The following is a 23,304-nucleotide window of genomic DNA, read 5'->3' on the forward strand; positions in this document are numbered from 1 at the left end:
TAACAACTGAAGGTAACATAGTTACTTGATTGTGCTAAAAAATAACACTATGAACCTGGAAAATACGTAATACTTTCCATTTAAATTAAGCAACATAATTAATTTAAAACATAAATGAAAGAATCAGAATGAATGAAAGACAGACAAAGTAAAGAAAGAAAGGATGGAGAAAAATATCAAGCGCCGCCCAGCACGTAATATAAAAAGCACACAAAATAAATACGTAAATAAATGTGTAATGCTTAGATTTACTGAGTGTCTTTTAATGCACCACGATAAGCCCCACCCCTTGGTCAGTGTCTACCGCGCTGCGTTCAAGTTTTTTTTCTTCAATTTGAAAGTTTGTCATCAGCAGATCCGCAGCACCGGGACGGAGCACCGGAGAGAAGCCAACAGCAGAGCTCCGAGGTGGTGGAGGAATGGGCTGCAGCCACAGCAAGGTGAGAAACTCCGCTGAAAAGGATTAAAGCACCGCGGAGAGTTACAGGGGGAAGTTCGGGTTGTTTGTCAGAAGGATGCTTCTTAGCGGGCGGCCAGCGGCTGCTGCAGCTCCCGGTAAGCGGCGTCCAGAGCTCGGTTTGAGCCAACATATGTCAACCCTCATTTGCACCAGAACCAGGCGGACAGACCGGAGGCTTTGGTCGGTTTCTGTCCAGCAGATAAAATGTGGCATAAGGTTTGTGAACATCTGTTTTCAATCAGCTTCGTGTTTGAATCCCAGGGTTTCCCACGCCTGCCTCCCCCCAGCCCCCTCTCTATATCAGTACTCCAGACACAACAAGTACACTAAAATCTGTAAAGGCAGCATTTTTTGAGATAAGGTATTTTAAAAATGAGAAATAAAGATGTAAAATACATTGCATCAACCTGGGCATTTTCCTGCCTTGTTTTTAGTCTATAAATCATAAAACAAACCAAAACTCAAGCTATTTTGTCTCACTTTTGACTACATGTGGCCAGAACCTGAATGAACTTGACCCTGGGTCTATGGAGGAGTTTAATGAAAAAGCTAGTTTTGAGCCAAACATCGTCCTCTTCTTCAGTTTTTAAAGACCTCTGAAGGATCTGTAGTGGTGATAACGTGCTCTCCAATCTCCTACCCTCATGCCAGACTCAGTTGTCATGGTTTGCAAACCCTGTCCTGCAGGGCTCCTGGCAGTAATTCCTCCTCTCAGAGGGAAAACATGAAGTTTGACAGCTGCTGTCCTCCTCTGGTTATTGATAGAAGTGACTCCATGTGGTGTCCAAAGCTAGGCCCGTGGACCTGTCGTAGCAGAGTCTGGCTTTGATTTAGATTTATTTGAATCTTTTCTGATATTGAACTGCTTCCATCAATCTGTAGTACTGTATTGCTCCTTTAAACAGCTTCTTATCAGTTTCATTTTATTCAAAAGTATTTTTAGATCATGTTTACTTCCTTCTGGAGCCCAGTGGCCCAGCTGTATGTGAGATTGGAGACCTGAGAAATCAGACCTTTGTTTTAGGAAATATTTAGGGTCTGATACATTGATGCAAAACTGTGGACAAAGTTGCAATTTACTGTTGTATTCAAAACTCCTATCAAAATACCTGTGCTCCTCTTTTATTTAGTGGATAACAGTCCACAAAAACAACAACAACAAAAAAAAAACAAACATTGTATAGGTCAAAACTGGAATCAGGATGTTGGACTTCAAGGAAAACTAGATTTTGTTAGTAAGACCTTGATTGCTACATCTCTAATAGCTTCTTGTATTTCCTTCCAGACAGGCCTTTCTCTCCAGTGTTTTACATAATAATGTCACAGTTCAGTCCACAGTCATTAATGCAAATTCACTAATTCTATATTTCTGTGGATTGGAGTGTATTGTTTTTCTTTTTTATCAATATTTTTTAGCACAGTTGAGGAGATCCTCCTGGCTTCACAGCACAGAGCTCCAGCATGTACCAGAGATTTTTGCAGCAGAGTGTGAGGCAGCTGTAATGAAGATTAGCACCTTGGCAGTCTGAGCTCATCGTGTTCAGGTGGGGAAAAAAAAAAAAAGTGTGTGTATTCTCCTCTTTGGGTTGTAATGAGTTACCGCTCCAAGTGGAGGAGTTTAAGTACCTCTGGGGCTTGTTTATGAGTGGAGGCAGAATGGAGCTGGGGATTGTTGTATTGAGGTTGTAGTGCTTGTCTATTGTGGTGAAGAGATAGCCGAGCAAAAACGCGAAGCTTTAATTTGCTAGTAAATTAGTATTTCAACTCTCTTCTGTGGTTAGGAGCTGTGGGTTATATCTTGAATACAAACGGCTAAAATGATCTTCCTCTGCTGGGTGGATCGGCTCAACCCTTCAGGTTTATTGCTGATGAGCTCAGGGTGAAATCACTGAAATATCAACAGGAGGCAGTAAAACGGTCTCGTTCCTCGTGAACGGCGCCTTGTTGCAGACCCTGCTGGCAGTCAGATCAAAAGGTCAGACATGGATGGAGAAATATTCTCTTCTGTTGGATGAAAAATAATTGCTTTTCCATGGAAAGGCAATAAACAGCTTTTGTTTGTGAAGTTTTAAGAATCTTTAAATGTTGCTCTGTATATGAGAGTAGTTGGAACACATACACCTGAACTCTTGTGTATTTCTCAACCAAATCTGGAAACGCTAAACAAACCAATGGTTTTCCACAGTTTTTTCCTAAAGGAGGAACAGACTTTGTTTGGATACCATATGGCAGCTTCTGTAGTCTGGATGAGAAATGACCTCGCTTGTCAGATCAAGAATGTTTCCATGCAAACTAAACTGATAAGAGAGAGCAAGGGTGAGATTGGGAACAGCTGCTTGATTTGGAACGATGCATCAGAAATCTCAGGAGATCTATTGAGGAAAAGGCATTTTTCTGGAACAGAATTGTTTTTATCAAGGTTTTATGGGGCGGTGAGTTGTGAGGATCTGTCTTCGAGTTCAAAACGTTTTGCTTTAGTTTCTGTCACTTTAAGGTTGCTCTGATTGATAATAGGTGCTCTTTCTCCTTTTTTTTGATTTGTTGATATACTGATTTGGGCACTTGGAGGCTTTTGTGGACATCTGCTTCATGATTATGAGTTTCTGTGCCGAGTTTCGAGAATGTTATTCTGGAGCACGTTGATGAGAAGCTGTACTAAGCAGAGAAAATGTTCAGAAAACAACACAACACTCTTTAAACTGGGTAGTCTTGTTTGAATTTGATTGATCAAAACAGTCAAAGTTTTTAAAATTTCATAATCCAGCTATCTGACGTCTGGAATGATTGAGCATGAATTTTGACCTGCTCAAAAAATTCCCCAATAAATCAAAATCCACTGATTTTCTTTTAATCATCAGACTGATGATCAATTTAGGTCAAACACTGAGAGGAAAAAAAAATGTTTTCTGATTTATTTAATGCAACAAAACTAAGAATATTCAGAGATGGCTGCTTTGTTGCATAAATGGAAATAATCTTATAGTTTCCTAATCAATTCAACCTGTTGTAAATGAAGGAAAATCGGAAATCAACATCTTCCAGGGAAAGCCTCATCTTTTCAACACTTTAAGAGCTGACAATTAGCGGGAAGATTTCAGTTGAAGAGAACAAAAAGGAATAATTTAGCCCTTAGCCTCCCTCCAGACTTATTTCTTCATCAGAGAAGCCGTCTCCAGAAGCTGTTGTGTAACAGGAAAGCCGGGTAAATCCTTGATAAGCTGAGAACAGAAGCAGGTCGGTCCAGCAGGCTGATCGTCCCACCCTGGTGGATTTAACGGGATTATTCTTTGAAACAGACCAAATAAGTTCTGACATATCGGATGTAAACACAGAGTGCACATCACTCCTGCTTTAAAAAGGTCAGGCCCCTGTTACCCTAAAGGTTTTGGTGCATTCGAGTCCAGTCAGGTCAGGGAGACTGACGTCCGGCTTGGTTTAGCAACCTGGACCACATTGGAAAACCATGTATTGATCAGACATGTTTACCTTTAGGTAACAGTTCCAGCCTGGAAGTTTAATCCCTCTTGGATTGCATTTATGTACAGTCTGTCTGGTTTCCAAACAGAAATAGAATGCAGAAATCTTACAGGAATCTTGGCAGACTGTGGGTTGATTCAGACCTGTCCAGCTTTTGTTCCTTGAATGCGACTTTGTTGTCACTGTTCCCAACCTGGAAACTATCTCTTGTCTCTGTCTGGGCCGCTGCTCACCAAATTGTTTAAAGAGAAACAAGATTTAGGCATGAAGAAGTCGTCTGAAAGCTTCAAAGTTAAACAGGATGAATAAGTTTGGAGCTTTGGGCTGAACTTGATGACCTTGAAACTCTTCAGTACAGGAAACAAACAAAACAGGAAGTTTGACTTTTCCTAGAGAGAATACAGACTTCATCATCTAACAAGGAGAAACTAAAAATATGTGGGTGTTTTAGTCAAAGTTTATGTCTTGCAGCCATGTTTAATTTTGTCAGTACCACTGACCCATCTTCTTGTAATATTGTCCTTAGAGAAAAGGATATTTTGATGATGGAACCACTTCACTTGTCCTCATTAAAAGGACACGTGCCTAAAGGAAAGTCATTTTTTTTCTGAGTTATCATCAGAGAAGTCTCTTTACTTTAAAAAGCCCTTCATTTCTAAAGGTGAACCAAAGCCTTTTATTTCTCAATCTATGAATAAACAAAATTAAAAATAAAAAGTGTTTAGTTGTGATAAGTTATGCTTTTACCACAATTTACTTTTTGTTTTTTTATTATTTGTTTAAACATTTTAAAGTGCATCTATCCAAATATTTATCCATCTGTTGTTTTCTGCTTAGTTGTGTCCAGGTAACTGTAGCAACAGGCTCCAGAGATCCCTTTACATAATTCTTCCTGGTAAATCTGAAGGCGTTCCCTGACCACGAGGAATACAGTAGAAACCAAATGTTTACACAGACAGTATAAAAGACATGTTTTGTTTTTTTTTCTCTCACCGTCTGATATTAAGTGAGACTAAACTTTCCCTGTACTTGGTCAGTTTAGGTTAATATGCATGTCTGGTTTGAACTTTAGTCAGTTCCTCCAGAAAGCCATGAGTATTTTCTGATGCCCTGTCTTTTTGGGTTCTGCTTGGGAAACATGCAAATGTAAGGACTAAAGTTACATCCTGGTTAGATTAGCCACTTTAGCTAACTCCTCTTCATGTGGAGAAGCAGTAGCTAGACAGGATCAATGTTCATCCATGAATATGCTCCACTATTATGCAGCTGTCCTCTCAGAATAAAACAGAAACCAGATTAGATGCACTGCTGCTCCCTGATCTGTTGATGTCTACATGTTGAAACGTGTCGCTCCCCCTCTTCGTTCTCCCTCAGTGCAAGACGACAACTCTTCGGGTCCTCTGCACTCACTGAGGGCTCAGACGTTTGGGAACGTTATGTTAAAACCAAAGATTTGAGCCACCCCAAAAACTGCAAAAATGTGTTTCTGAAAACAGCCCCAATTTTAGCTGCAGTGTTGCACAGAACTGCTAAAACAGCGTCTGAATCCTACATAATATATTTGGGAAAAACAGGAACAAAACTTCTTTCATCTTTTGAAGTCACCTACTTCAACATATGTTCTTACAGTGGATTTAATTGTGAGAACCTCTGACACCCGAACTGCTGATTGTGTACAGACAACCAGCAGGGAGCTGTTGGTTAGTTTGTGATGATGCTGCCCCAGAAGCTCAAGATGTGAACCAGAACATCTGTTGTTTAGCAGATGTTTAATAATCATGGAGCAGATAGCTGCTAGTAAACTCTGAAAATAACCACACACAGATATTCTCTAAGTGCTGAGCTTCTGTTCAGTCATAACAGGGGAACTTGTAATTCTTCAAAAGGAGCCGTGAATGAAGCCAAGCTGCTGCTTGATCTCACCCTTTGATATATTTGACTCATCTTACGATGAGCTCTTAATGATCCAACAGTAAACCCTCTCACAGTCAGCTGAGCCAGAGTTTTTATTTCTTTGTGATAAGTTTCCTCTGAGTCACTGCTGGTGAGCTAATGCATCAGATCTCAGCAGGACGCGGTTCAGACTTTAATTTAGCCTGGGAGTTCTGTTTACTGTTTTCATCTGACCTGTCCTATTAATCAATTAATCACGTGATAAAATAAAATGAGCTCAATAATTTCTATTCTGATTATATTTTTGAAGGGTGATTTTGTTTAGTGACATCATGTGTGGCGTCGACTAACTCGCTCTCTCTTTGGTTACCTAGCAACAACCTCTTGAGTCACTTTTGCAACAGCAGTTTACTGTTTTGCCCTCGTGCCTCATAACTGCTTAAAATTAAATAGGCTGAAGTGAAAACTGTGGATAAAACAGGAAAGTTCAAATCATTAGTTTGGCAATATATTTAAAACAAAAAAACTTATCAATAATTATTGATATTGACTGATATGCTTATGTTGCGATAAGTTTATTAGCCATGTTGTTTCATTTCTATAAGTTAATATGCATTGAGTTAAGTCAAGTTTAGATACTTTAAAGTCTTCAGTGATTCTTACTAAAAACTAGTAAGAAGCACAAGCTAGAGCTTGTTTTTAAAGATCACTGCAGTTATATAATAGTCCAGACTAAGTGAATGGAAATGTTTCTCTGGTAGATTTATTAATTCTTAAATCTTTGACATCTTTCACTTTTTCTAAAAGTATCATGGTTTTAACTTAGCCCCACCTACAGCTTTTAAACAAGCCAATCAGCTGACTGCTGGATGTTCTCCCCAGCCTGGTTACTGCTCTTAGCTGTACTTTTCTGTGTGGTGAGGTTTGTTCTTGCAGGCGAAGCTTTGCAGAAACAGAAGAGTCTCTGCTGAGATTTATGGCCTTTATGAAGGCCAGGGCCCCTGCAAGAACACATGCTTCTCCTCAGCACCACCTTCTCCCTCCGCCTCCTTCTCTTTCTCCACGTCGATGTGTTTGAGCCACAGATATTTATTGTTCCAGCTCAGTTTGAATAAAGTGTTTATGTAGTGTGTGAGGGGAGCACCAGGTTTAAGGTGTGATTGTTTGACCTCTCTGTGTTTGACTGCAGAGATGATTTCTGCGAGTGTTTGGATCCACGCTTCACTGTGTTTGTGTTACAAAGTGCAGAGCTGGATGGGTTTTAGTCATCAATATCTATCATGTTTATCTTCTTTATTTTTTGAAATAATCCAGATCAACAACGTCTTCATTGGAGTCTGGACTGGGAGACAGAGGAGCTTGTGGAGATTTGCAACGTTGTGTAAACTAGAAATGGGTTAAAAATAGGAAATCAAATGTGGTATCTAGATAACAGTGCTATCACTATGTACAGTTGTTGTTGTTTTTGTCTACTGATCCACTGACCTTTAGCTACTGAAAATATCTAGTAATGATCAGGAGCTTTAGCTGTTGATGTAATCACCTGTTCAGCTGATGTGCTGATTTTGCCTGTTTCCAACCTGTAGTCAACAACCTTTTGCACATTTGTTTAAGATCGAATGGTTCAAAAACAAATAGTCTGTCTTGGTATGATAGATTCTGAATCAGAAAATGTACATAAAGCACTTATTAGAATGGCTGATTGTTTAGAGACATTTTTTTCAAGAAACCTGCTAGTGCCTTCTCAACATTTGGAGATGCCATGAGAGTTATGGTAACATCCCAAAGGCATATTATGACAAGGCCATTAAGTACAAACACTAAATCATTCTCTCACTGAAATAATATATCGTTAGTCCGATAAATTATGTAATGATTCTTACAAAACATAAACTGGGCTATATAATAAAGATTCCAGGTCATTTTTGTAATACAGTAATTATTTTTCTTTAATATTGTATTGTGATTTCTGTTGCATTTGTTAGACATAATCATTGAAAGCCAGCAGCTAGAACACAAACAGTGGTCTGTTGTCATGCAGCCACTGAGGTTACATAATGCTTCAGTAAAAGAGAGAAAGTTACAGCTTCATTCATGTGGAGCACAATTAGAAACCTCCTACTCTTGTTCTGAGGATCAGGGCTTATTCTGCTCATCCAGCTGAACATTAGTCTTTAGTTTGTTGGGGTTAAATGATTGAGAGCAGTTCTGTTCAGGTTCTCTTTGAGTGGATCATCCTGGATGCAGTGTGATCAAATTACATTTCCATCCTGAAATACCTTTTTATGCTTAAATTAACTAAAACACATCTATGGGTGACTGTCTAACACTCTTCGTCAGTTCATAAAATGTATTTTGAACTCTGAGAATGTCAGTGATGGTAGTTCAGTTCAATGTCCAGTCATAGCTGCCTCATTGTATCACAGTAGCTACATTGCCAGGTTTGCTAGAGTTGCTTTTACAGACCTCTATACAGTATCTTCATAACTAAAGATCTGTGTCTGCATTGTCCCCAAAATGAGGGAAGCTCAGTCATCTTGGAGGTTTCCTCCAGGGCTGCTCCTGGTCTCAATTCTGTTTGTATTTATGAGCAGGATTACATTGTTTTGTAGATGATACAGTTCTGTTGATGTCTTCGAGCTATAACCTTCAGGATGTGCTGAGGCCTTCCAAGTTGAAAGTTTAGTCTACATCAAGAGTTAAAGAATCTTGGTGGACAATGCCTACATTGATCGTGGCTTCATCTGCAGTAATGAGCTCTTTGCTCCTCTCTATTTCTAGTTTTGAATCACCTCAGTGCACAAAGAAGACGATAGCTTGAATCAGTTTAACTTTATCACCTGCAAAGATAAGATCTCCAGTTTCCAAACTGGATGCCTTTTCTGCAATATGGAATCAGTGAGATTGATTGACAGATCAGAGCTTCATCTGCTCCTGAGGGGGTTGTTCTGATCTGTTGCCATGAAGAAGAAGGTACCCTGAAAGGCAAACCTCTCAATTTATTGGTCAATCTATGTTCCAGCCCTTCATAGCAGTCAAGCGATATGGATCATGACTGAAACAAGATCTTGGGTAGAAGTTACGAAAAGGAGCTCCATCATCCAGGTGGAGTTAGGAATAAAGTTCCTTTACATGAAATGGACTGGAGTGAGTTATCTCTTCAGGATGGTTTTTATGTGCCTCCTTTTGAAAGTTTTCTAGTACTTTCTGAAAGTGGGAGACCAAAGGACTTTCTAGAAAGACTGCAAGTCCTTTCTTCCATGGGAACTCCTTGAGATCTGTGTTCCCTTTATATACCTATTAACTCTGCAATCCAGTGTCAGATAAGCTATTCTATAGTAATTTATGGATGGATGATTGCATTTCACCTTATATAACAGTATTTTTTGCACAACGTTGTCCCCATTTTGGATCTGGGAATCCTGTATTTTTTAGGGCACAGTGGAAACATTTAGTCTTAGTGTAAAATGTGCCAGCTTCAATTGTGAAACACCAGCAGATTTGTATCTTGCTGACAGCACGCTGCTGATGGTTATCTGATTTATGATCACTTTATGTCAAAACTGGTCCATCTTTACAGCTGTGAGCAGAAGACTTGTGGAAAGTAAAGAGTCTCAAAAGGGAAAAATAAATTTAACTTGGACATCTTCCATTTTTTCTCTCTGCAGAAAAAGAGCAAAGGCAAGAAAGGAGAGAAGAAACAGAAGGACAGCAGCCGTCAAGATGAAGGAGGTGAGTTTCCATCTGGTAGGGGAGGTGTCGTATCCAAACACATGAGGTGTGAAATAAAGTATGCTCTTTAACTTCTGATGGTCTCATGTTTCAAGACGAAACAAAAATCATCTGTTCTTCAGTAGGTGTTAAATTAAGCTTTGAGGAACATTACACTGCTTCATTATTTACAGACAAAAATCTCAACAAAAACAGGAAATTGGTGTGAGAAAAAATTAAGTTCAACCTATTATCCAGCAGCTTGTTGATTCTCACCGAGCAGCAATAATTTCCTGGATGACGTTTCCAGCCTCCCACATTCTTTCACGTTGTGAAAGAATTTTGGCCCACTCATCTTCCCAACATTTCTTCAGTTCTTTGAGGTTTGCAGGAATCGGTTTATTCACAGCTCTTTTAAGGCTGAACATTGCATTTCAGACAGGTTGATGTCTGGAGTTTGACTAGGCTTTTGCAACACCTCGATTCTTATGTGTTTTACTCATTCTGTTGATTGTACTTTATGCAGGACACTTAGAAGCTTTTGCTGTTGGACGGACGGCCTTATATTTGACTGTAGAACATTTTGGTATATGGAGAGTCCATTTTCGACTTTATGGCACAAGGCATCCAAGTGCTGTGGCTCTAAGATAAACTCAAGTACACTCTGCCATCAACAACCCTCAACCACCGCTGTTCATGACAGCTGGGTTCAGGTTCAAAAGTGTTTTTTGAGCATTTTGGCTAAAGATGACCAATGACCTCCTTATCCTTTCCAGATAATTTAGAAGTTATTTTTCACTTCTCTCAGGGTGTTTTCATACCTGATAGTCTGGTAGACTTGGTTTGACTGGGAACCAAAACGGCAACATTTCTTACATTTTTAGCTGCTTTGACACTGCACTGTCAAATAATCCAAACCCTTTGAAAAACCTGTGTACTTCCCTTTGCCTGTAGTGGCGCTGTACCAAGAACCACTGAGAGAAATTACACGAAAACCTCTGAAGAAGACATATAAGTGCAGCGTCCTTCTTCACAAAATATAAACAAAAAATGGCATAACATCAACTTTTAGTAGTTGTAGGATTTCTCTTTTGTTGTTTGTAAAAGACCACAAGCCATTTCTCCCTCTAGCGTTAGACGTGTGCATTTGTTTTGGTTGTATTTACCCAAAATGACCTTCCCTATAGTCTGCTTTCTGATTTTGGAGCGGTCTTTGGTCCGCTTGACATTCACATATATGAACCATGCCAGATTTCACTTCAACAGAACAGAGACTGAGGTTTTTAAGCAGATCAGAGTTGGATTTCTTGATCCACATCAGAGTTTGATTGTGTATTCTCACCTCCCCAAATGATCCAGGACCTTATAGGCAAGCAAACTATTGATTATAGTGGAATAAACACGGCTGGTGTGAATTGTGTCCTTAATTACTAATGCTATCTTCCTGGCATTGTGTAAGCGCACTGCCAAAATGTTTCTTGAGGTGAATACTGTGACTATATTACTAGTGCCTGGGTTTTGTACTCACTTTGTCTGCATTCTGGTTTAGTTTTTTGGTAAATAAAGAAATGATGCCGTATATTATAGCCTAGAACTGACAGAGCATGAATCTTCCTTCCACCAAGACTTCAATGTGATCGTTTCAGAATGTGGTTTCCTTCTGACTGTTTCACTTCGCTTACCTTCTTCACTTCCTGTTTCTTTGAGAACTCCCACGTTACATGTTTGACACAGTTTTATACCAAGTGTATCAAACTTGGTACCAAGTGTATCAGGTTTGACACATTTGGATCTTTGCATAGATCCTTTTAGTTTTGAGTTGTAATCATCACAGGTATTGATATTTTGGAATTTATGTTTTAGGGGTTTTATTGTGGGAAATAGATTTTTTTTAAAGAGTTAATGTACCTGTAAGACCAAGGCTAAGAGATGAACTGATATATTTAAAAACATGTAAATGCAAAGGTTGAAAGTTGGAAGCCTTTTACTTGGACATTTGTTTGAAAAAAAAAAAAAAAAGAAAAGAAAGAAAAGACCACAGCCTTTCTGGTCCTTGGTGACAAATCCCTCTTATCAGTGAACAGTGAAAATGATTACCAAACAACCTCTGAGTGTTTTTAGTTTTTTTAACTGGGCTGTGGGAGCCTGAACCATCTGTAGTGAAATGTGACTCAGTCAGTTAAACTTCTCTTGTTTCCTAACTTCCTGCTGTTTATGAGCAGTTTAGACGACAGCGCAGAAACCACTCATTTCAGACAGGACACTCTGTCGTCATGCCATGAATCAGCTGCTGCATGTTCGCAGAAAGAAACAGCTTGTATATCCGTTTCTACAGTACACCGTATTCCAGTTTAAACACAGATTCATTAGGAAGTGTTTTCTCTCCTATGTTCACATTAAAAGGAGCAACTCTTGGTCTTTATATCTTTCAGAATAAAGTCTACTGAGGCCGTTAGCTCACTTGCAGACAGGCTCTGACCTGTTTCCACTTCACTTTGTTCTGGGATTATCAGAAAAATACTATTTAATTTAAATAGCAGTGGGAGTTTCCTCTGTTTAAACACCATTTGAGATTCATGTTTTAGATTGAAGTCTTTTAAGTTTGCACATATTTTAAATGAACTCTGCCAGTTCATGTTCAGCGTTGTACCGTCATAATAACAGCTCTAGTTGAGTTTGTGACAGTTTTTTTGTTGGGCTGACTGGGTTCATCAAAACAGACGACGTCATTGGGAATGAATGATCTCTGTGTGTGTTTATGTGTTTAAAGTCATGTCCCTTCATGTTCATAATGTAATCAATTACAGTCAGGATCCCTTCCTGAGTGTTGTAGGGCTGAACTGTGGAAATTTTGATGACTGATTTGTAGGATGATAACTAGGCTTAGGTTAAAACTTAATTTCGATTTTTTTTTTTTTTTATAATTTTCTGCAAATGATGGATAGCTTCTGCTAAAGCTTATATTTCTGCTTCAAGAAAGCTGATGTATAATAAATTATGTGCATGTCTCAATATCTGATCTTGTCCTTCCTCTCTTATCCTGTAAATGGCACATATATGAGCCAGGTAACACATTACAGATTTTCAGTGGGGGAGAGTGCGCGTGAATGGGTGAATGAGTGTGTTGTGAAGCGCTTTGGGGTCCTCTGGACTTCATAAGGTGCTATACAAGTACAAAGCTGCTTACCGTTTACCATTTCACAGTCATCACAGATTTTGAAAAGACCAGGTGTTCACTCTGACAGACCGGTTTTCAGTTTTGTGACTGAAATACTGAGAATCGTACACTTAACCGGACCTGCTGAATGCTTACAGACTGCAGGATTTATCCAACCAACTGAAGCCAACAGAACGCAGTAAACATTCATAGAGGATTTTCTCAAAACTCGGACAAGCATGCATTTCTGTCCGACCTTCCTATAAAATAAGATACAAATGAAAATACCTTTAAGTTTAACCCACGGGTGAACATGATTTAGATGGTGTTGTCTTGAAGACTGATGTTGAAAGTTTGGAACATTTAAATTTTGTGTGTGTGTGTGGTTGTTTGCAAGTTTATAATGACTTTTAATGTTAGCTTTAATCTAAAAATTTTATTATTTATGTCTTAACAGATAATTTCATTGTTGAACTTGATGGTACCAAAAACATGACTAATGTTTTATAAACTGGTTTAGTATATGGAAGATATTTCATTCAAAAATTTCAAACTGAAGCTGCAGTGCTTTCATATGTTTGTGTTCATAATGCCTTAATTTTACAAACATTTTTGTGTTGTTGTTTTTTATTTTTTAAAGTGGGCTAGTGGTTCTCTAATCCTGTAAGGACCGTGTATAAGCTGTGCATGGGAACAAGGTAGTAGCTTTGCTTAGTTTCTTTTTTTTTTTCTTACTGGTTTGTTTCCTCGCAGGTAAACGTTCGTCTAGTGACCTGGACGTTTGTCTTGAGAAGCAGCTGGAGCGTTTCGAGTGGCAGCTGAAGATTTTAAAGGAAGTGCTCTCAGCCAATGGGAGTTCAGAGAGGGCGGAGCTACTGAAACACCACACTGACGAAGAAGTGTGCGCACTTGTTCTGAGCATCCTTGATAAGGTGAAAAAACACTGATTGATACTGAAAATACTGGCTGATTGTTAGACCTGTTGAATCAAGAATATCTTAAACAGGATCTGTCTGACAGCATGGTTAAAAAAATGTAGGAATATATCATATCTCAATGAAAAGAAATGAAGAACAGCTGACAAACAACGTTGCGTGGTGTGACATTTTCAGTCTGAAAAGGTTTCTAAGGCTTCTGGGCCTCCCACCAACTACATCAAGAATCATTGTCTACAAATCTTGAGTCATCAAGAGTCATTGTCTACAAATGGATAACAGATGTAATCAGTCCCTTTAGTAGCTACTATATAGTGCATTAGCTAGCTAGCGAGTGGCGACTTATACAGGTGGTCTCAAAACAACCGGAACATCTAAAGCACTGTAAGCCTCAGTCACAGTGGGAGATTTAACAAGAAACTAACTGTGGGGAAGTTCCAAGGCCAAAACCATGATTGAGCCCCTCTCCACGCACCCCTCTCCCCAAATAAACAAGACCCTGTTTTTATGAGGGTAATGTAAACATCTTTATGAGCCCCCTGCCCCCAAAATTCAGAACATTATTCTCTGGACTGATCAGAGAAAATCTAAACTTTTTGAAAGTTTTGGTCTCTCAAGAGTGTCTCTAAATGGCTCCAAAAAATCAAAATGAGGGATCTATTTAAAGTCTGTATGTGAATCCAATTAATGCCCCAAAACTTTGCATAGAAGGTGGTGTGACTTTCTTCCACATTGATTTAAAAAACTTAGTGAGAGTTATCTCAAATGTTTGATGGGTGTTAAGTGTTGAGGAAATAAAGCAAAAGCACAAGTCTTTTAGGAAGTAACTTTTTTTTTTCTCGGCGCTAGATTTTTCATGGTCAGGTGAAGGTAATCCTGCATTACAAAGCTCTTATTTTAGATCGTTTATAATTTATAGGTGGAACTAATGCACCTTTGTTCCTTCTTTCAGCATTTTGGCTTTTTCCTGAATTTAAAAGATCCTTATCATTTCGACTATTGCAGCCACTTCTGCTTCTCTAAACCTGTCACGACTGTCACGGTTTTCAGTTTTGCCTTTCATGGGATTGTTTGTATGCAAGAAAATAAGCTGGGAGCTCTTGACTCTGCTCCGTAATCAGAAGCTGCTGTAATCCTGCAGCTTAAGTCATGTGATCTTCTGAGTTAGCAGCCAGGAGGTTGTTTACTCTGCATGTGATTTATGTTGTCAGCCACGTTTTACTGTCTGCCTACGTCCTCGCTCTGACCCGGACAAAAAAAAAAAACCTGATTCAGCAGTAATCACTGGATCCGTTTTCTATTTTGTCACTTAATTTGTCCACTTTTCTCAAGTTTTTAAATAACCCTTCAAGCAAAAAGTTTAATGAAAAAGAACTATTAATCCAGATTGCTTTAAAAGATGTTTAGACGCCTTCTGCTGTGCAGTTTCATAGTATAACTCACAATTTCCCACTCTTTTTTTCTCCCGTCTTTCATTCTGTCACGGAACTGACTCATCTCCGGTTCTGCAGGTGAGAACAGAGACGACAGCTGATCTGAACGTTCTGCATGAACGCAAAAGTAAATCAGCCGTAGAAGAACACGAGAGGCATGTTGAAGGTAAACATTCACTGTGTCACGGTTTTTGTTTCATTCATTCATTTGTCCTGCTCTCCGTTTGCATTCCTCTCGGGGTGGATTTTTCACGTCTGGGCTGTCGGTTCACATTTTTTGGGGAATACTTTGTGAAGCCGTTGTGTGGGTGGATGTTAGCACTTCTTTGTGTTTATTTGAATTGTCTCGTGTAGGAATGCATGAGAATTCCTCCATAGTTCCTGTGTGTCTTTCTTCCATCTCTGTCACTACTTGTGGTTCACTACTCATTACGCATCAGAAAAAAAAAAAAAATAGATAAGCCAAAACATGAATCGAAAATTTTCTTTGTGGACTGTAATTGAAGATTAGCCAAACCACTGAAAAAGTGCAGCCTCCTTTGGACCACCTTTAAACAGGTCAGAAAAAGTTGAGCTTTTTTTTTTTTTTTTTTTTTTTTTACATTTGACCATGAAATTGGAAATTGTCACAAATAGCTTTTGATCATTTAAAATATTCAGACACTACTTTCATATCCACTGCTTAATCTTTAAATGTAAACCCTATGCATTGACTTAAAGGTGTCTTGTCTGTTGTAACCTCAGCGCCTCTCTCGGCTTTGGTAGTCTTTCTGTCCCACATTACAGAGTATTTAATCCCAAACTCTAGTTCACCGCAAGTATATTTCAACTCTTGAATTCTTTATTTTTTTTTCCAAACTGAGATTGAATTGTCTTTTTAATACATTTCAGGTCTCAGCTGCTCCCACCTGGAGCAGCTTTAGAGATAAATATGTGCTTGCGTCGCTGCCAGAAGGTTTTTCCACCCTTGGTTAAGAAATGTGTTTCTTATAATTTGTAGTTTTCAGGCAGGGACTTTTTGAGGCGTAACATTTATTCTCTCTTCTTGTCAGATAAAGTGATGATACACGCTCCCCCGCTTCCTAAAAGGAGAGAATCACCATAGAAACCAGGCCCTCTAACATTACTCAGCATCATATTCATTCTTACATAAATTCATCATCACATAAGTTCCATTTTTTTTTTTTTTTTTTGTGGAACTAACAAAAGGAAGTTCATTTTGGATTTTCAGAGAGTTGCTGCATTGACACCCTTCAAATTTCTATCTGAAAAGTTTCTGCTTGGAGTTTTTTTTCTTTCCCCACACCACTTCACGTCAGTGAAAATAGTATGGAAACCCATTCTACAGTACACTGTTTGCCTGGTGTATTTTATCATGTGATGTTGCTGAAAATAAACATCTTGTTGTTTCTCGCAGAGCTGCAGACCAAACATGAACAGGAGAAAACTGAACTGACAAAAAGGTTTCAGGCGACTGAAGAAATCCTCAAGGTAACTGTGTTAATACAATAGGCACAAAGCCTCTCTGATATTGAGGTTTTAGTAAAGCTAAATGTCAGAATATGAGGAAAAAATAAAGATGGTGGTGTTTATAACCCACTATCGGTGGTTTTTCAAAGATTAAAATCTTGTAGCTTTTTAATTGAAATTATTCTATCGTAAATATGAATGCTTACATTCCACAGTTGAGTTTCACTTACAAAACAGATAAGATTGACATGGAACATTGTTTTTAAATTATTTTCTAATTGATAAAAAAAATAGAAATTATTAGAGGAATAAAATAAAAAAAGGAAGGCCAAGATTTTGATTTAAAGGGAATACTGTTAGTATTCTGTATAAAAACACCACTAAGAACAGCACAACAGTAGAAACCTTGATTCAGATATGAATATGAATGAATTCATTATGATTTTTAGGGAGATTTATTGTGACTGAATCATAACACCCACCAGGCCAGTTAAAGTGGCAGGACAGCAAAATGTCTATGGAGATGACTGTGTATTATTACGTGAAATCTGTTTTCACTAACTTTCTCTACTTGGGTTTGTAATTGTGCTCTACCTGAAGGCCGAAGTGGAGCGGTTAACGGCTGAGCTGCAGGTCTACAACGAGTTGAAGAAACGAGTTGAAGAGTCGACCTTTAAAAAGAATTTGCAAAGAAATATTCAGGTAGTTTTGAACACAGCTGGAGGAAATAAAGCACAGAATTTTGAAGGTTTTCCGTAAAAATTCTTCAATATTGCTCAGGAACATGGCAGCCCAGGTGCATTCTGGGAGTCTGAGCAGGAGTCTTTGCTGTTTGTGATTGAGATGAAGGCTGAGCGTGTGCAGGAGCAAAGCAGGAAGCTCCAGCAGATGGATGAGCTGGTAGGTTCGGAGAGTTATAAGACTGTAGCTCCTTGAGCTCTTAAAGGTCCCACTGAAGATGTTTGGTTTTCCTCTGTTCAGGTGGAGAAGAATCTGTCTCTGGAGGACCAGATCGTCCACGTTCTGCAGCAGAACGAGGACCTGAAGGTCCGGATAGACAACTGCCAGACCCTCATTCAGTAAGTGTAAATATGGGGCCATCTGCTGGCCAGGCCAACTTCCAACTAAACTAACAAAACATTTGTGTTGAAGAGGATTCAACAGCTTTGTCTCTTGTCAGTTAATAATCACAGTTTCATATTGGCAACCTTAATTTATTTATTTAGAACACAAAGGCTCTTTTTGTGCAAATTTGACATTTGTTCCACTTTGTGCTCGAGGTAGACATTTAAATATGTAAATACATTAGGAAATAAAAAGAAATTATCCTGCAGTTTTGTCTACCACAGTTTTTCCTTCCTTTTGATTTTCCATTAAAATACTTTCATACAACTCTGTGAACAGCCAGATTCTTTAGCAATTATCATTTGTGGTTTCCCCTCTTTTTGTTTGCTGTCATTAACTTTCTGCTGGCTAGATGTTGAGTGTTCCCCATTGTTGTGTCAGTCTTAACATAACATTTATGTACTGAACATCATTTTCTTATTAGTTTTGTGTAACATTTTGAGGACACTAAATTTTGGGTTTTCTATAGTAGTACTTTGCACCGAATGTAAAGAATCTATAACAGATTAGTTTGAATTTTTCTCATAAAAATGTATGAAGAAGTTTATCAAAATAGCTTTGTGCAAAAATGATCAGAAAACAACCAAAAAAAAATTTAAAACACTTGTTAATTTTCCTTTATCTGTTTTCTAGGCAGTTTTCAAAGGAGCAGCAGGACCTGAAGGTGGCGCTAGAGAGACAGATGGCAGTAAACCAGAATCTTTCTCAGGAAAAAGAGCAGCTGATGTTCAAACTGAGACATAGAGATTCATGTCCAGGGATCCACCTGCCCCCCATGATGCAGGAGATTGCCCCCAGATGACCCTGATCACACACACGAGTCTCAAGGCGTGACTCTGAATTATCTGACCTGGTTTACTGCTCGGGGTGTGAGACTCAGACTGAGCTGACAACCGTCTGGGATCCGGTTTAAAGTCCTTGGAGCAGCACGGCAAACGGATCAGTGCCTTACAATATCAGGTCATCCTGGATTAAACTTAGTTTTCTAACGTTTCCAGCAGGGTAACATCTCCGAACTCATAACCAGCACAAAGCTAAAACTCACAGCTTTATTTCTTTTCTTTTTTTTTTTTTTTTTTTTTTTGCAAAACATTGTTTCATACTCCAATATTTCATAAACACTGGTAAAACTCAACAAAAAATTATACCATATGAGAAGCTAAAACCAGTTTCTCAAATCAAATTTTGATGTCAGTTAGCTTTAAGCTTTTTAAATCCTATATTATAGATTTCACTTTTTCTTTTGTGCCAAAAAGTAACCTGATCAGCCACTGACTTTAATTGATGATGTAAGTAAGAACTTCCTCATCGAAATGTCTGATATGCTGATCATAATATGTTTTTTTTCTGATGGAATAAATCCTGTTACTTACAGACTTATTTCACAGTAATGACTTAGAGACTGAATCATCTATTGACTCTTTACCTAAATGTATTGGTCCATCTTCTGGGCTTGGAAATTAAGTGCCTTGTTTGTTAACGTGCAGACTTTCTGCTTTAGTTTCTCACCGGTGGACGTGCCTCTGCCCTGCAGAGCTCAGTGACGGTTTTGAAGGAATCTGTTGCCGCATAAATTTGTTGGACAGCTCTCTGTTCGTGTTAGAAAGTAGTTCAGGATTTTGGTTGTAAAAGAGTAACAGATTTCTTTCACTCAGGCATGGCAGATTGTTGGTCATAAAATATAAGCAATCAGCCTTTGACCCACTGCAGGTCTGCCATGTTGGATCCAGTTTTTGGACTCTAATCTGTGCCTTCATGCCATGCTGGAAGGTTTGATACCGTGAAGTGAATAACTGTACTTTTTCATCTTTTTTTTCTTCTTTTTTCCCCCCCTGCAATGCCATCCTTATTCCCTAGCAACACATGACACCAATGTCCCAAAACCCTCTTGTGCCTCTGGGATTTGTTATTTTACTGGATGTTTAAATTTGTTGCATTTCTATTCAAAGTATTTTACATCACTTTGGATAGCAAGTTGCAACATTTAGTGCTTCACATTGATCAATATTCTTCCTTACTTGCTTCATTGAACCATCTTAAGTTATGCTAATGTGCTAGCTGTGCTGCTTATGGATGGTAATGTGGAGTTTTGAATGAAATATATGCTAATATTGGAGCACCAGTTTGTTTCAGAGCGGAGGTCAGAAATGCGTATGTTTCTTTACCAGTTTACTCAATTAATTACATTTAGTTAGATGGCACATCCGCTTAATGTTAGGTTGCTAGCTTTTTTTTTCTTCTTTTTATTTAATGCATATTATTAGCATGTTTACTATCCCAGTTTACGATCAGGACATACTTGTTAGCTATCATAAAACAGTCACTGTATTATGCTGCATTTGTATTTTTTGAAACCATTTAGGTTTTCGTATTTGACATATTTGTTGCCTAAAAAAAAAGATAACGTTGTCAGTGTTTTGTCAGCTCTGTCAATATGCACCAGCACTTTGACCAGGTTTCTACAGGAATTTGTACTATAGACTTGTTTTTTGGTGTGTTGTACAGTCTTGAATAATATTTCTGCTTGTTACAAAAGTGCTTTTTATCTTTTCTCAGCAGATAGTGCAGCCGATTGTTTTCATGTAGATACTTGTACTTTTTTGGCTTTCAAAATAAAAAATGAAACAAATTGATTGTATCCATTGCTGTTGTGGTCCAGTCATCATGATCTATAAAGTATGTCTTTTAATGCACATTTATCTGTTCTCAGGATTATACTTAATCAGACTTTTGTATGTCCTGCATCCCTGAGTCTTCAAAATGCATCCATGTTTTAACCTTTAAATTTTATTCTTAAAGAAGATGCCTGAATGTTTGTCAGTAGATGTCAAAGTATCCCATATGGATTATCTTATTTTGCCAATTTAGTAATTCAAGAACAGTTTCTCAAATGACTCATTAATTGTAAAAAAAAAAAAAAAGTTCCAGAACTGCTTGAAAATGTTTAACACCACTTTTGTTTCTCCATTTCATTCTTGAAAGTTAATGTTGGATAATAAAACTCAAATTTAGGGAATTAAACCTTTCTTTCTTTCAAAATTCAGAAAAAGGCCCAAAACACTTTGTTAATCCTTTAATGAGTCTAGATATTTCTGGAAAGCTGTCTCTTCCCAGGAATACGTCCCAATAAGTTAGTAAATACATTCTGATGATGTTTGTCAAATAAAATCATGAAAGACATTAAGTTAGTGAGAGTATAAAGGACAGGATTACATAATTTGCTGTGGTGGCTCCTGTACTGAAAAGTCAAAAGAGAAAAAGTTGATCTCTTATTTTGTGTACAATTATACTTTAGTAAATCTTTATAACATCCAGTAGAATCCTTGATCATGTTTGTCTTGATAGGTAAATATACATTTTGATCATGATTTATAATCCTCTATTATATACAGTTGTAAGAGGGATCATTTACTCCTGTATGCTGATTTAAATTGACTAAAAAAACAAAGAAAATGTGATTTCCACTGTGAATGCCTCTTTGATTTTCATAGGGAAAAGGGAAGATTGTCAGCAGGGATTTGCATTTATGGGGATTCACAGAGGACAAGGACTATGGAGAGAAAGTGTTGTATGTTTAAAGGACCAAAAAGTAACTCAAAATTCACCAAATAAGACAAGTACTTTGAGCTAAGAAAATCCTGAGTTAGGTTTAGCTAAACTTAAAACAAATGCTCATCTTCAATGCCAGACTTCAAAATTATGTAATATACAGTTTTGACCGCCAGGTGGCGGCAGGTGGCAGTTAATTGTTGAGTGTTTAGTTTCATGCTGAAAATTTTACCTATTAAGATCAGCTGTTTCAGTTCCACAGCCGATTTATAGTGAAGAGCCAGATCCTCCCGCAGCCTAACGGGAACAGCGCAGGTTCTATTCGTCTTAAACAGGAAAACAAAGGATGAAGCCTGGCTTTTTATCGGTGTCTGTCAGAAAAACAATGTTTGGTCGCTATTTTTAATTCAGTTAATTTTATAGTATGTTTACGGTTGAAAATGAATCAAAGCATGAGATATTTTGACCCGTTTTTGATCAGATTAGCTTAATTTTGTCTCCAGGGGGCGCTGCACTGCATACGCAGGTTGTTTTAACAGGCTGCTTCACATCAGACTAATAAAGATTTAGAAAACAGAAATGCTGGGATTCCAAAAAGTATGTTCAGGTATTGTACAGTATTTGGACTCAGTCCTTAAGCTGGGGTCTTTACTGTGTCAGTGGAGCATGGCCTGAAGGTAAAAAGCCAGTGGCTCTGCTGGGGTGTTAAGGAAACTCGGGTTGCTTTCATTGTGGCCTTGATCTCATCTGCATTCTTGGTTCTTGTGTTCCTCCACCTTGACAATGGATCAGGTTGGTTTACTGGTCAGTTAAAAAAAAGTGACACTGTGATTGGGATTGTGTTGCCAATTTGGTCATCTGTCAAGATCAATTGGATAAAATCAGAATTGCTGTAAAGTTTGGGAAGCACAAAATGCTATTTCCGTTTTTACAGTTGAACTGAATTTAAACGGCTGACAAACAAAAACACATGCTGTAATCTCCCACCCTTCTCCCTCAGCCATAACTGATTGTGGAAACTTCACAGCTTAGCTCTCCACTGTTCCCCAAAATCAGTTACCTCTGTTGCTTGTACACCTTTCAATTACCTCACTTTTTTTCTTCCACCAATTACTAATGGACACAGCCTACATGACTGTGTAGGATGCAAAACAATATTTCTGTGATAATAAATAAGCAAATAAATAACTTTTCTTATTGGGTATGAGAAGCTAACTTCTGAGTTTTCAACAGCCAAATTAAAAAAACATAATGAAACACTCAGAATATGCATATCTAGGTGTAATCCATATATATGATATATCAATTCAATTCAGTTTCTAAAACAATTTAACTTTTTGGTAATATTCTGATTCACTGAGATGCACCTGCATAGAAATGCAGCTGAACAGCTTGAACTGAAAAACACATTTAAAATAAGCTTAAGTCAGCAGGAAGTTGGTCTAATGTCCACCAAAGTGTTTGTGTTTTTGCAGCTATGGGTCAAAGCCTCTGCTGTCATGTCACAGCTTTCCCATGACTCCACACAGACACCTGGAAACACCTGAAGAGCAGACAAAGTGCTGCTCAGATGAGCGAAACAAGCTGAAATCCTCACAGTTCTCCTTTCAATTTGTCTGTGTTAATCTAATTACATTTTTAGAGCTTAATTTTACTTAATTAATTTTGCTGTATTATAATCAGGATCAGAACTACATTTTTCTAAAATGTCATGTGGTACAACAGTAACCACCTTATTTAGATTTAAGTCTTAAATGTGTTGCTGTCTGTGCTAAGTGTGAAATATAAATCCTCCCAAATGCAGCAGTCATAAACATTATCTTCTCAAACATCGTTGAGATTTATGTTTTACCTCCTGACATAAAGAACCTAATTCATTCAGATGCACCTGGATAAAAAAAATGCAGTAACTCTGGTTCTGTGCATCAGCAACATAAGCTGCCTTGTAAAACCTTCTTCAGTTTGGGTCCAGACATTTCTGTTCATGAGTGTCAACCCATTCATGTTCTACATGATTTGCGTCTTAACTGTACATTTTGAAGGACATCATCTAACAGTCCTTCTTCCAGCACGGAACGGCAATTTTGCCAAACA

The 23,304-nt window shown here is 38.1% G+C and overlaps 1 protein-coding gene across 1 annotated transcript; it reads left to right on the forward strand.

The window, feature by feature from the left end:
* The first annotated feature begins 284 nt into the window (after nucleotides 1-284).
* On the forward strand, nucleotides 285-20,290 carry ccdc69 (coiled-coil domain containing 69). Its single transcript, XM_014996340.2, has 9 exons — nucleotides 285-440; nucleotides 9,499-9,562; nucleotides 13,452-13,630; nucleotides 15,145-15,232; nucleotides 16,484-16,557; nucleotides 17,137-17,238; nucleotides 17,317-17,436; nucleotides 17,518-17,615; nucleotides 18,295-20,290. Exons 1-9 carry the CDS (start codon nucleotides 420-422, stop codon nucleotides 18,461-18,463), a joined length of 915 nt encoding a protein of 304 aa, XP_014851826.2. The 5' UTR covers nucleotides 285-419; the 3' UTR covers nucleotides 18,464-20,290.
* Nucleotides 20,291-23,304: the final 3,014 nt, after the last annotated feature.

The sequence above is a fragment of the Poecilia mexicana genome, unplaced genomic scaffold (assembly GCF_051168715.1).
Source record: "Poecilia mexicana isolate PSO_F unplaced genomic scaffold, ASM5116871v1 scaffold_10, whole genome shotgun sequence".
Lineage (NCBI taxonomy): Eukaryota > Metazoa > Chordata > Actinopteri > Cyprinodontiformes > Poeciliidae > Poecilia > Poecilia mexicana.